Source organism: Strix aluco, chromosome 2 (assembly GCF_031877795.1).
Source record: "Strix aluco isolate bStrAlu1 chromosome 2, bStrAlu1.hap1, whole genome shotgun sequence".
In the NCBI taxonomy this organism is placed as follows: domain Eukaryota; kingdom Metazoa; phylum Chordata; class Aves; order Strigiformes; family Strigidae; genus Strix; species Strix aluco.
Window position 1 is genome coordinate 93,016,385 of NC_133932.1, and position 15,557 is coordinate 93,031,941.

Here is a 15,557-nt window from a genome sequence, read left to right on the forward strand (position 1 = left end):
GTTACAGACTGAAACTGTTGTGTATAAATCTGTTTTCATGTAGATGTGCAACAGACTGACAATTGATTGAGACACATATACATAATAACATAAATATTTCTTCAAAAGGTAGTAATTTGTTTCTAGAAAGTCATACTCTCTGAGTCATGTATTCCAAAGACATGGAAGTTGATGAATGCCTACCAGGAGCAAAAGAATTCTACCTGACCATCTTGCAGATCTCAGAGGTTTAGTAGAGTTAGTGCTCCTTTTTTTTCCTGGAACTATATATCATACAAAAGGATAACTGAAACAGAAAATAACTGCTAAAGTGTAAGAGGTAGCAAATTGTATCCCAGAGACACTGACAAATACTCAGACAACTAATATTTGAATTTACAGTTGTTCCTCTTTTACAAGGTTTCATCACTGTTTTGTACAGAAAGTCTTGAAGGGGAGGAAGACTACAAATCCCAATGACATCTCATTGCTTTGTATAGAAAATATTTAGAAACTACAATGCTAGCAAAGAATAACCACAGGATTCAGCAACAAGTCTTAAAAGTTTAGGTCCTTATTAAAAAAAAGCAATTTCATGTCTTCAATTTTTTCCTCAAACGAGATTTCCTTGGTGCATTAGAGCTTCTTTGCTTCTAGCAAGGGAGAGAAAGGTGAGAAAGCAGTTACACTGTTAAAAAAAAAGAAAAACATCCTAACCTGCTGTAAACCAACTCTTCCTTCTTTCCTATTCAACCCATATACTTATGAAACTTCTCACTTAAGTAACACCAACTTAATGTACCAAGAAATGTAATAGTGGATAGAGATTTTGCTGTCTTTGCTCCGTTTGGTTTGAAAAAGAGGAACTGAGGATGGTTCTGTGGGTTGGGCACTTCAGTCACAAGTTGCTTACATGCATGACTACCCTTAGAAATTTCTCTTCATTATTTTTGACTCACACATCATTGACACAAGACCTAGTACAATGGGAGACTGCAAAGACCATGAAGAAGAATTTTGGAATAATTAATTTGACAACTATGTTTGTGGGAAAGAACATCGGTAAAAATGCTGTACAGGTAATGCAACTGAACCTTTTCATTACTTAAAGAGCAAAAACGTTCATTAATTTTTGCTGTAGGGCATTTCACATTTGAATAGTTATATTTAAGTGACATTCTAGCTTTCACATGAAAAGCTTAGAAGGTCTCCTCCTAGATAATTAATTATAGCCTTGGAGTCTAGTGAGGAGACACAGGCAAAACACAATGTCTTCAACTGGAAAAAACCATTCCACACTGAGGAGATTTACACAGGGACTACGTGGATTACAAGAATTTACCAACAACATTATGTGTTATCAGTATATGCTAATAAATTACATTTATTTTTGCAAATTTAAAGATGGACCTTGTTAGTAATTTTCTAAAAAAACCACTTTGCCAGAATATGCCACTTTGTCATCTGAAGAACTCTTTAAATGTCAATAAAATTTCACCACAAATCAGCCTAATTTTCTGTCAGCCTTCCTAGAAAATCAGGTTGCCTGTAGGACACAAATTTACAATGCACAATTCATTCTGGAAGCATCAAAATGGTTTTGTATATTGTATTTCCATGGAATTAAACACTTTGTGTCTTTTGGATGGTAAGAAGTAAATAAATGTAATTATCTTATATTAGTATATTTAGAAATATCACCATAGAGCAATTTATGTTGGACAGGAATTCTGAAAATCAGTCATATAGTTCATCTCAAAGTCAGGTCCAATTATACCAGCTTGCTTAGGACTTTGTCCAATTGAATTCTGAATATCTCCAGGGATGAAGGGCAACCTCTCTGGGCAACCTGTTCCAGTATTTGACCACCCTCATAGTGAAAACATTTTTCATAATAGTTAATTGAGTTTTCTAGTGCTCCATCTTGTGTCCATTGCCTCTGCTGTACAGCTCTGAGAGGAGTCTGGCTCTGTTGTCTCCGTACCATCCCATTAGGTAGTTGGAGACTGCAACAAGTTCCCCCCGCAAGCCCTGTGTTCTTAAGGCTGAACAAGTCCAGTTCTTTTGGCCTCCCCTCCCACATCAGGTGTTCCAGCCCCTGATCACCTTGATGAATCTCTGCTGGACTCACTTCAGTATGTCAATGTCTTTCTTGAACAAGCCCAAAACTGGATGCAGCACTCCAGATGTGGTCTCCCATGTGCCAAACAGAAGGGAAGGATCACTTCCCTCCATTTGCTGCCTATCCTGTTGTAAATACCACCCAGGATGCGGCTGGCTGGCACACTGCTTACTCATGTTCAATTTGTTGTCTGCTAAGACCTTGAGATCTGATTCTGTCAAGCTGCTTTCCAGCCAGTACTGGCATATAGGTTTATTCCATCCTAGATGTGGGACTGCAATTGCTTTTGTTGAACTTCATAAGGTTCTTCAAAATTGAAGAATTACGTTGAACTTCATAAGGACCTGATTTCCAGCCTTTTGAGGTCCCTCTGAGACCCTGCCCTCCAGCATACAGACTACTCTCACAAATTTGGTATTAACTATGAACTTGCCGAGGGATGCTACTATTTGCCAGTTGCCAGTTGGACTTTGCATTGCTGATCACATTTCCTTGCACTTGGTGCGTTCGATAATTTTCCACCCACCTTAAAGTCCCTATCTCACCAATTTGTCTATAAGGTTACTACAGGAGAGCAAATTGTGAATACTTAAGATTCCAACTAGTATCTTGCCTAAATTAGCTCACAGTGCTTCTAGAGAATACAATTTATTAATTATTGGGTGATAACAGACAGGATAGTGTGAGAAGTTAAACTAGGGACTATGAATCATATAAAATATCTGTTACAAACTACAAAATTAGTATCTGCATATGGGAGCTGTTTAACATGAAAGAGAAGTTAATAATTCTATTCACATAAAAATACAAGTTAGATAAAACCCTAGACTTCAGAAAACCAGAGTATTCAGTAATGTCTGTACAGATAGGTTTGTAAGCCCAAAGGTTTGTGTATTTTTTTCCCCAGTGAACACCAGTTAGTCTAATAAAAGATATGACCTCTGTCCACACACTTGGCCTCCCTCACTCACAGAATGATAATTTTAGTCCTGTCATGTGCAATTGCTAGCATTTTTACCTCACTCTCTCAGAATTAGAAAAAAAAAAAACAAACAAAAAACTGAAGCTTACCTGGAGCAGAGGAAGTATTGCTATGCTTCAGACTGCTGTTTGGAAAATGAAGAAAAGTGTATCTAGGAATCACAAGCTGGATCTAGCTCAGTATTACTTAGTAAATAATTATTGCTCATGTCCAGGTAGGAACAATGAATCGGTTGAAGAGATACTGTCAATAAAAAAGGAGGTAAGAAAGAGGAGCTTCCTCTTAAATGAAATCTGAACAATATTGTCAGTATACAGTCACCTAAACAGTAACATCTATATTTATGTTATATATATAGAAATGTACCATATGCAGTCAAAAGTGCTTTAAAATATTAAGAGACCTTTCCTATAGTCTAAATAGATGGTGGAGTGGAATATATAATTAGACTGTGTTCTTGGAAGATGGGGCTTATTTTCATACAATTAAATGTGGCAAGTCATCCATTTCACCATTACATGCTACAGTACTCACACATCATGGTTCTTTTTATTATTACACTGATGTAACTATACTAGAGCAAGGGTATCTAGCCCATTAAATATCGGTAATTGATATTTATCGGTAACTGATAATTGAGATGTATTTTATTGTTTTTTTAGAATATTTTTAATGCCTGTTTGGTAGAACAAATGACATCAAATGACAAACTACACAAATCAAGGCTGATAAGAAATTAAACTTTTTTCCACCTGACATGAATTTCCTTCACAGAAAGCAGGATATAGTCTGATGCTAACTCATGTATATTTTTTAAATTTCTATGAGCCAGAATAGTTGCAAGGAATGTGGCATGAAACACATGGTCCAAGAAAAACAATATAAAAAAGCTGAAACATGCATTAATTTGAACATTCTGAATAACACGTTCTTTAACTGCACAGATTATAAATGTGTACAATATGCTAGTGTTTATTTACCTTTTAAAATTCAAATATATGTTAGTAAAATCATTGCATGCATTACTTCCACACATTTTATTCACATGACAGATCTAAAAATTATTTTATGAAGCGTAAGATCATTTGACAGGTATAAAAAAAACAGTTAGAAACAAAACAGTTGTTTGTGTTTATGGTAAAAAGGGCATTATTATGGTGAAAATAACTTTCTTTAAAGAAAAGCTCCCCTAAGGATTATTTTGAATAATTCTAGAAAAACACTATGGTGATGTTTTCTTCTGCAGTTTCTTGTACCATACTGGTGCCTCTTTATTTGTCTGTAAAATAAAGAACGTTTAATTGTGAGTTTAATTGTAAGTCAGAAGAAAAACATGCAATCTACACTGAAGTCTCTTTCCTTCCTATGTAGTTCACAGTGATAATTGAGTTATTTGATTAAATGCAAATAAATTAAAAACAGGACTATGCATTTAAGGTTATTATTACTACATATCTGTATTAAAACCTCCCTATTTCTAGTTATAAAAAGCAGATTATACAGTAAGAAGTAAATGATTGTTTTAAAATATCTATTACAATGAAAACATGCCTCAACTGTGCCATAAATAGGTTTCATTTGAAATAGCATCATCTGACTTTCCCAGCTGAGAAGGGGATGGAACTTAGAAAAGAGATCTTAGGTGTGCTATAATTGACCAACATTTTATGCAGAAATATAGTTCTTATAAAAATATGATTAAAAATAAAAGAATTCAGCAGTTTTCTGACAGCATAGAAAGTATTTTAATCACAGAGAATTATCTGTGAGCAACTTTTCCTTGTCTTCATAATCCTATGGGCTACTGCTACACAGTCAGAATTGCTTAACATTCTTGTGGCAAATTCAGTGGTTGTATACAGAAATAAAACTAAAGAAGTGGGGGTGGAACAAGGTAAGGACTATTCTGCTTTCAGGGTTGGGTATAATCTCTTGTGTTATTGAGTACTGCTCCTTTCATCTGTTGTCTCTAAACTTGTCCTGTTCTCTGCTCTTTATCCATTCTTTCCTCCAAGACTTAATAACCATTCAATTTAAAAATTTACTTTATTCAGCTGGCCTTGTTGCGGGGGGTTCTCATCGCATTTTAACCTCCATCTTTCTTGCATTTTGTAACTGAAATCGTCAAAAATACATCTGCTCTATTTGTGCAAGCTTTTAAAATTCTAGAAATTGACCCAAATTGGCAGGATTTTCACAGGACTACTTTCTTTCCCCATCTATGAAGAAACCCTGCCATCTGCCCATTTTCAGTTCCCTACTCCGAAGTCTGAAAAGACTAGAATTCTTCCAAGAGAAATTGATCACAATTTATAAATGTAAAAGCATTATTTCTAGATTCCTATACCATTTCTATATCCCTAAGTAAACCAGGACAGAATAAATACTGAAACCTTGGATCACCCACACAACATAAGGGTTAGCTCACATTTTGTCTGTTTTGGATCACTGAATAGCTCCATCAAAGACAAAGTTTGGGCAGTATGATTTAGCACTTCTGAAAGGACTGTGGATGAGGCAACACTGGGTATGCCTGTGTTTAGTCTCATAACACTATCCAAGCAAATTTTAAACCCCGAAAATCCCCAAATGCCCTCATATTACATCGAAGAGATGCAACCATTTCCTACATTTTGTACTATAAAAACAGTATCTGATGTGCTGCAATACAAACCTCATATTGTTTAAGACACTGAAAATTAAAGTTTCCACCAGGAAAAAAAAGAAATGAAAAAAAAACCTATATAGATATATATTTGGACTGAAATAGCACATATGCTATGCAGTGTGGATACAACCGGTCTCCCCTAGAGAAAGGTAGCCTGAAGTGTAAATAAGAGTCATGATTTGTTTTGTTATTCAGCATTGCATCTTGGCTCTCTTAAATTTATCAGTCCAGGCACAGTCATAGTCAGAAAGTTCTAAACCATTTTCATGAAGCTTTCAAATACTAGAGGCACTAAATCTGAAGCACACCACTTGAAGTATTTAAATCCAAGCATTTAGTTTCTAAAGGAATAAAACAGGGTTTTATAATATCAGGTATCCTTAGTAACAGAAGTGATATCAATACTAGGCATGTATTTTTTTTATATTTAGATACATAAACATACTAATATACATATATACATGAATATAAGTATACATAATACACCTTTTTCCTCACTTCTGCTCTTCTATATATATATATACACACACACACACATTCAACTCATACATGATCAGGGTAGATTTAAAATTGTATATATGGTCTTCGGCTATTAAAATTTTGCTAACCACTCAATATTATGATGGCATTAAAAAAATATAATCTAGTATGCTGTGACCTTAAGATGTGGAAATTACCAAATAGATAAATAACATCATAAACTTTAATTTATCTCCTCAACATTGACCACTCCCATAAAGAGCTGCAAATATTCAGCTGAATTAATTATACATCTCCTTGAAGAATAAACCCACATTTTTCTTTTTAAAAAGTGAGGAGAATTATCAGAAAAGATTATGGCACTTACTCTTATTATAGTACTTACAAATAACGTTGGCTTAGGTATAAATACATTTTCTTCTTCATGTTCTGGCAGCAGTTTTACTGAGGGGCTTGATTTGTTTTTTGCAGTTGAACTTTTTACATCAGTATGAGACTGAGGTAAAGTTTGTTCATAGCGTTTACCATGTAGACTAATTAGTATCTGTTTCATTGTGGCTAGTTCCTATAAAACCACAAAAGAACAATGCTAAGTTATTAAGTAAAATTACATTTGAACCTATTAAATATTTATTTGTTAATAATAAATTTTTTATTCACCAAACTAAATGTGTAAGTGGATAAGTAAATCTAACAAGCATGAACATATAGTTGTCATAATTAATAAGATTACTAACTGGACACTTTTACTAAAGTAAGAAAATAAAAAAGACACACGATTTATACAACTCAAATTTTGTGTTGCTTAAAGGCTGTAAAAGAGAACATTTACTGTGTAATAAGGAACCCACTATCTCTTTTAACTTAACCTTCCATTTAATTTAAAAGAATTTTTTGGAATTTGTTTTGTCAGGCTGAAGGTGTTCACAAATCTAATTTGAATGACTGTGACAAATTGTACTTTCAAGCGCTAAGTCTTGCGCAGAAGTCTTATAAATATATTACTAGAAATATATATGTGTCTTTATATCTAGATCATAAAAGAAAACTCAATAAAAAACCTTAAGAGGACCTACAGCAAAAATGGGATCAGAGCAGAAAAGAAATTTTGTGAGAAATGAAAGTTCCAACATGGGAAAAGAAAAACAAGACCATATAGAAATGCAGACTTTTTTGATGTTCTAATAATTTGCTTTGTAAACAATTTGGATTAATTAAAAAGTAACATTTTCTTACTACTTAGCTGAACAAAACAGATTATTCAAAATGTAGAGCAGAGCAAGAAAAGAAAAAACATAGTATTTTGTGACTTTAACTGGATTTCTTTTGTCATCTTGCATCACCTACTGCCCAACATTCTTTCACCCTACATGTAATGGGTGTAATTACTATAAAATAAGTTACAGAATTTAAAGCATTATTTATTATTATTATTTAGAACATTTATTATTGCACAACTGGAACAGAAAGGTCAGTAGAAAAGCCTTTCAAAGTAAACTTTAACACCATTTTACATTTTTAAAACTATTAATGTTTTTGTTTGCTTGCTTTTTACAAATGCTGTTGTCTTCAATAAGCAATACTGTTAATATATTAGCATTCTATATAATTAACATTCTGTCTTATCTTTCCACCAGAACAGGGTAACTCGTATTTATAGCTGAATGACAAATGTTTGTTATTGTACCTATTTCTTAATACTTGCCATAAAATTACATTGATGCACACTCTATTTTCATTGCATTATTAGTAACAAGTTAAAAAAACCCCTCAGTCTTCTAAAACATTCCTGCCATATACCTTCTCTCTGTCCACTGCTGCCTTTAATACAAGATACAAAGTCAAAAGAATTATGCTGTTGCCTTTAAATTGTCCCACACTAACTCAGTTATATGAATGGATGTTACACTCCACAGACCAGCTTTATCGAGTGTACAAATTGTTCTTGTATCTCAGTCATTTAATATTAACTATTTGCATAATTCAGCCATGTGTGGTGGCATGTTGAAACAGCATGACTGCAGAGCAGCTGTTTAAAAGGACTGCATAGTTGATGCCAACATGTTTTTCAAAGTTGTAAACTCTGCAAAGATGTTGCCAAAGCAACACATAGACAGAATTTCTTGATGAAAATAACTCAAGCAAGTATACAGCAAATAAATACACCATCACAGGAGATCAAATTGTCCATAAACAATGTTTTGACATTAACAAGTGCTGTTCCTATACTTAAATTGCATTATTCTGTGGACCAAATAGTTGCATGTTTAAACAAGGCAAAACCCGAAAACTATCACACAGATTTCAGTAACAGAGTTGAAACCTGTATGTGTAGGGTCAAATTCTCTTGTGTCAAGATCCACTCGGCAGTCTAAGGTCTGGTCTACCTCACAGAATCTGTCCTGTACTTGACAGCCTGTTTTCAGACTTGGAATAGGCTCTGGAGAGTCAGCTCGAACACGAGCTTTGCCTGCGACAGGAGAATTCCCTACTGTGAAGCTAGGGAAGGAATGACAGGGAGTGGGGATGACAAATTAGCCCACAACGAATAAGTTATTTTGGCATTGCAGTCAAATTTATCATGAGAATTTAGCTAAAGTTGCCTTAATGTTTGTTCTAAAATCCTTCCACATTTAGTGAGAAAGACCTTAACAAACTTGGCAAAATAGCACGGAAAACACTGAATCCAATAGAATCATTTGTATGTGTACTGCTAAACAAGAAAAGAAAATTGGCCCAACACATTTGCAAGAGATTTGCTGTTTTCAACCAAGGAAATATTGAAAACAAAGTTCTACCTTGAACTGCAATAATTTTACCCATCTCTTTAGATTTCTCTGCTCCTGAACACAATTTTAATTCTTAGCTTCACTTTTAAATTCTAAACAAAGAGTCATTAGCACTACCTGCTGCTGCTAGCATGCTACCATGATTCAATAATATTTTCCAGTCTTAAAACCTGTCAAGTTGGTCTAGAAAGCTTAGTAAGGAAAAAGAAGCATTGGAGATTGTGCTTAGCAGAAATATGTGAACTTGTTCCAGTGTGAACAGGACCTTGAAAAAAAAGGGGAAAGGAGGTATAGAGTTCAAAATGGATGGAAAGAATCTTTTGTGTAGAAGGACATGTATTAGTTTCAGGATAAGTTAAGTAAAAGAAGATGTGAAGAGAAATGGATGGTTAAAATTTTTATACATTTCTACTGTCTCAAGTCCACAGTCCTATGTCCAGGCAGAGCTGTGCAAATTGTTTACTTACAGTATTCACTTCAGTTACTCAGTGCACTGTAGAAACAGTGTTGCTAAAGCTCTACATGTCCCAATTTCTCTGTGGAGGTATCTGGTCCTTGCCACGCTGGCTCCTGGATGTATAAGCAAGCTGTGCTATGCAAGCTGTGTGTCACTGAGTTGAGGCTTCCAGGTCTGAGGGCTTTGGCGGGCCAGAGAGCAATCCTGCTTAGGAGGACTATAAGTACTAAACACCTCTGAGTGGATTCACCCAGCTCCTCTCTGTGCTGGCTTTACAGCTTTGGTCTCACTGTCCCAAACTTTGGGAACACAAGCACCCATTCCCTGCTTACACTGTGGGGATGTGGCAGTGCAGATACATGGAAAACAATGCAGTTAGCAAGAAAAGGTGGATTAAGATGAAACAGGGAAAAAATTAAAAGTATGGAGGTGGCACAAACCCACTCTTTATGTACAACGAGGGTCACCCATACAAGCAAGTATCAGGGTTATACTCTATTATTAAATATTTTGAAAGTCTGTCCACAGAAACCTGATGAATTTTTGTTAAGGATGCTAACCTGCTCTACCAGCACAAATGCCAAAAAACAAAGTAATGAACTGTATGACGCATTAAGTGGGATTTAACTCAAGCTTATAACACCTAAATTTATGTGTCTAAACTTAAGTATCTACACATGAGCTAGGAATCTAATTTTCCATTACAGACAGTACTCAGAATTGGACACCTATTGTCTGCTGAACTGTGTCATAACAACACTAGCCATATTGACCAGGCTGCCACCGACTATAAAGCAAAGCAAGATGCTTACCTCACCGTGGACACCTCCATTAGATACCTAAATGTAGTTGTCATAAGCTGAATCCATTTCTCACCTCACCCTCCTTATCATTTACTTTTCTCAGCCTTCTACTTCACTTAAACCAACTTTCATTCTGAATAGCCAATGTGCAAGCATGCCCTTGCACACATATCTGTAGTATCAAATTGCTGTGTTAAAAAGAATTGCATTTTTAGAACAGGCATTGACACCACAGATAGTCCACTCTTCTTAAACATACCTAGGTTCATACTTTAGAACAATCTAACATCCTGTATTCCACTTACTTATGCACATTAATTCACATTTAATGAAGATTACTTAACTATAAAAGAATCACTGAAAATTTTGCATGCATAACCAGAAGGTAGTTGGAATTCAAAATAAATTACTAGAATGAATGGACTGAGAACAATGGGAGCTATGTAGCAGGAGGTGAAGTAAGGTAACATGTATTGCATTGTAAATAGTATCAGAAGAACTTACTTGCTTATTTCCATTTATTTTGGTACTGCGATGTCCAACAACCTTCGTTAAAAATAGCAAAAGCAATTTTGTGTGCCAATACAGAGAAGGTGATATTTAGGTACAAACAAAGGATAGGCACCAATCTTTTCCATGATGTTAATTAATTAAAATGTTTTCTGTTTTGGGATTTTCCCTAATTCTACCTTGTTAATTTATTGGGCTGAATGCTATCAGTGCTGTTGCTATGGAACTCTGATTACGGTACATCATATTTAAATCATCAAGCTTTGAAACAGTGTTAAAGGAACCAAACCAAAGAAGTGTCAATAATTTTTAAAAGGTAAAGTAAAAAAGGCAAAATAATTGGATGCTATCTGCTCATATTCTATTTTAGAAGAATCTGAGATTCTTATGATGATGTTTGATCTCAAAGCAAGTAAAAATAAATTATATTTTACCTAAAACTGTTTTTACCTGTTTATTATGGATAATTAAAATAGTACCTAGAAAAATGCAGACTGAAGATCAGTTTGGGAATATGAAGGATAAAATTTCATTCCTTCAACTAGCAATGCAACTAGAAGATAGAGACAAGCAAATGCAAAAATAAGGCATGCAGCAATATAAAATATAAATGTAGTTTGAGTTACAGACACTACAAAGGGATCTCTATTAACATTGTTTTTGTTGTCCTTGATACATGCTCAAACATACATGTACCAGAAAAGCATCTTATGTTTTCCTAATTCAGTCCTACAAATTCAAAATTAGTCTAATATTAAATATTATAACAAAATCATAACTTACATAATCAAAACAAAATGAAAAGGAATTGCTTGATATGAAAAATGATTGAGGCATAAAAAGGAATGGTGTTTTATCAAGTAAATAATTGATGAAGTATATGAAAAAATTGCCTATATTAAGCACAATAGGTATTTACCAAGATAGTAATTCCATTTTTCAGTGGATTGTCAACAAGCGTAAAGATTTTTCTTTTTACTATCTCTGTCATGTAACTATAATCAAAGCAAGAAAGAATCCTCCCTGTGCACTCAAAAGCTTGCAAAGCCACTTAACATTATATATGTGTGTCTATAATTATAATAAATATGTAAATTCATATACGCAGTTAAAATTATATATATTTATATATCATGCTCTGGAAGCAGATGCAAAATAAGAGTCTAAGAAAAAGCAACTGGCTTACAGGAATCAATTACATAAATGTCAATTCTTATGTTCTTATGGCAGGGATGTCTTGCACCTTCAAATAATCTCCCTACAACGATCTTAAAAAGACACTTTACATAGATCAAACAGAACAGCTGGAAGTGATCAGTAGGAAGAGATATCTACCTTTCTGGCCTGAAGATAATTCATTCTGATGGTAAATTTAATGTTTTTTCATATCACTAAAATAATCACAGAAGAAGCCAATGTGTGTCAGGTCCATCTGGCTCCTTCCTCATGCAGTAAAGCCCGTGGTTACTGTACTCAGATAAATATTGTCTAAAGCAAAAGTGACCCTAACAACAGCATGTACCATCACCTGAACCTTTACCATGACAAACGGTATTCTACTTTTAGCTTTACATATAGAATTTATGATTGCAAACTTCACCTTGGATTAGAATTCCATTTTGAAGCAGAGAACTTGTCTTATGGAAGCTGAACAAGAAATTTCTCTCCTAGAAAATGTATCAGGTTCTGGCAGAATCAGTGAATTTTGATGACTGACAAGTGTTCCCAGAGAAGAAAACAGCATAAATTCCCAGTAAAAGGACGTAAACACAGAAAAGGCACTAAATACTATGATCTTTAAACAAGAAAATCAATTTCACTGACAAAATCAGATAAATCAGCTGAAGGAGGGATAAAAACAGAGGTTTGCGTCCCTCAAAGATGCTGATCAAAACTTAAGGTCTCTCAGAATTTGTGAGTCAAGCACTAAGATGATGATTTTAGATGTGTGTCCCTACCCCCAATCTCTAAATCTTCTGTATTGTTAGAGTAAAGCATGTATGTTCAGGACCTCCTTTGGAAAGCTTGTATTCCTCAGTTTAACTGCCATATGGTCCCCATGTGCTTAAATTATAACTCAAAATAAAAATATGTATCCAGGCTGGAGAAACTTGAGATTACAGCACTGTCTTTAGGTCCAAGAACAGTTGACTGTACAGCTCCTGTTGCATAGAGGGGACTGGACAAAAAAATTGCTTCACAAGAGACTTAGTGCACTACACCTTGAGTCCAGAGACTGGACTCTTCTCAATGTGCGAGCCAAATAGTAGGTGTGGGTTTAGCAGTCTGGTGACTATTCTGGCTATATTAACTTCTAAAAAAACAACAATAAAAACAATAGCTATAATTGTTATACATGCAAGAGAGGGAAGACAGCCGTACTGGGATGAAAAACATGTTCGTGCTAGGTCAACACAATCTGTCTTCACATGCACATATCCTCCCATTTAGGCAGCTAGTGTAGTCTTCAAACAACAAGTCAGCACAGGGAGAAACAGAGTTCAGAAAATGAGGTTATAGGTATGTTAAAGAACACTGACTTAAGAAACCTAAACCAGCATTTAAGAATGCTATATCAATTTGGTAGTGCTTTGTAAAGAGCACATTTCAGAAACGATTTCTGAGTCTCTTAAGAATTAAAAGTTCATGTTCAATATGGAAATGTTCTTGGGATGATTCAAAGAAAAAAAAAATATACTTCCTATAACTCCTTCTTGAGAGAAAGTGATCTCAATCTGGAAAAGGGTAGGGCAGGGTGGTTCAGAAGGAACTGTCTCCAGAGTTTTCTGTCTCAGGGTGTTCTGTAGCGTCAAGCTTGATGGGCCTATAAAGTGATGGTAGAGAAAATACTAAGGATATTGTCCTCTATGAAATCTGTGCATTTTCTAACTTAAATCCCTCTTAGAGCCCTACTGTGATTTTATGTGAAAGTAAAGGTGTGTCAAAAGTAAAGTTGTTATCATTTAACAGCTGATACTAAGATGGGGAGGGATCTTTGTGAGAACTCTCGTTGGAGTTCAGCTTTGGAACATGAGACTGGAAACTTGGTAGGACTTCCTCACATTGACCTTTAGGTATCTTCAGTAATAATACTTAAAACTAGGTAAACTAGCTTGTCTGATTCTTCTACATAGCTGCTGGTGAGAAATTCATAGGTTACAATTAATTTTGCTGATTTTAGATGAGGATATGGTAAATCACACCGTAATAGTGTCTGTTTTTATTTTCTGACTACAAATCCTTAGAGGATTTTCAGATGTAGACATCTACACTACAGATTTTTAAAATTAGGTAAGATTAATCTCTGCTACTTCGCCACTTGACTTGACAAACAACTTGTCAGATCATCTTTACACTGGTAGTACTCTTTAATATCGCTGGAGTTCACTGGTTAAAATGGAGGCAAACAAACAGAGCCTTCTGTACAGATTGTTGGCATAGAACATCAAGTTACTGACATATTTCTGGAGAACAGACCAGAGGACTGAAATAGAACCTGGTTCCACCTTTCAACATATGCAATGACTTGCATACAACACTTTGAAGAAAAAGTTTGAGTATGGTGCTCTAACTTTGGAGTGCACTTAGAGAAAGGAAACGTGTATGTGTCATTAGCAAGGAAGGAGACTTGTGAACAAAAACAGTATCTAGAATGTCTCCTCTTTAGAATTACTGACAATTCACATAAAGAATTATTTTAGAACTGTTCCTCACAGATTTTATTTCTGCCGAACAGCTAGAGAGACACTGCAGAAGGGCTATACCCTATAACCTGGAATGAATTATTTGTCTCCCTTTTTTGGCTGAAAGTGGAAAAAAGACCAACACTATTAGCACAGAATTAACAACACTGGACATTAATATTAATGATGACAAAGTGTGAAATAGTAGAAAGACACTACAGAAGCTCCATTTTGATGTGACAGCAAAACGAAGCAAATGATCAGTCAGTCCATTCCACTATTTATGACTGCAGATGGATAGGACGCAGTGGCACAAATGGTGCAAATTCAGCTTCAACAGTGGAATGCTCTGGGCTTGTGCCTATCAAGAGCAGAACCTACATGCATAACAGAGCTCAAAGAAGAGTCTAACAACCACCTATGCAATTAAGAAAATATCACAAGTCATGGTTTAATCCCTCGTGTAAGGCAGAGTGTATTTGACATAGTTGCATCCTCAACTGCAGCTGTATTAAAAATATGAGAAGTCAGCAAGAATTCTGGTGTGAGATTTGCACATATGGTCATCTTAGGCACATGGATACACATTGTAAAGCTGGAAACTGGAAGACAGTATGAAATGTCCTGATCAAACAAATGAACCTGATAACTGAGTGGTGGAAAGATGCCAGACCATATGCAGGACGTTGATAGCTTCTCTGAACTACACTTAATTCAGTTCTCTATATCCCAGTGCATATAAAAACTTAAAATGAACTGACAGATCTGTGACTATATGGATCTACAAACAAATTCCAGTTTTATAAAGTGAATGCATTAGAACTGTGGCAACAATAAAATGTCCCAGTCATTGCAGTGAATGGCTTCTCTCTTCAGATACATAAAAATCTCTGCCTATGTCAGCTGTATCTTAAATTTGTTCTTGAGAGTGAAATCCTTCTAACTCCTTATGAAAAATAGGAAATAATTTGTCTCATAATTCAGAACTTGCATGTCAAATTCTGAGGTTTTTTTTTCCACTTTTTGTATTGATGATCAGAAATATATTTGCAATTATAACTGGGACTAAATCATCAAATTTTTT

The 15,557-nt window shown here is 35.0% G+C and overlaps 1 protein-coding gene across 2 annotated transcripts in view; it reads right to left on the reverse strand.

The window, feature by feature from the left end:
• Positions 1-3,605: 3,605 nt before the first annotated feature.
• PIBF1 (progesterone immunomodulatory binding factor 1) overlaps positions 3,606-15,557 on the reverse strand; it is a 120,669-nt gene continuing 108,717 nt past the window's right edge. For both annotated transcript variants that reach the window (XM_074815532.1, XM_074815533.1), the window contains exons 17-18: positions 6,617-6,796; positions 3,606-4,362 (exon numbers count right to left, since the gene is read on the reverse strand). In XM_074815532.1, the coding sequence (XP_074671633.1) occupies positions 4,306-4,362; positions 6,617-6,796 (237 nt within the window). In that variant the 3' untranslated portion in view covers positions 3,606-4,305. The remainder of the gene's footprint in view (positions 4,363-6,616; positions 6,797-15,557) is intronic.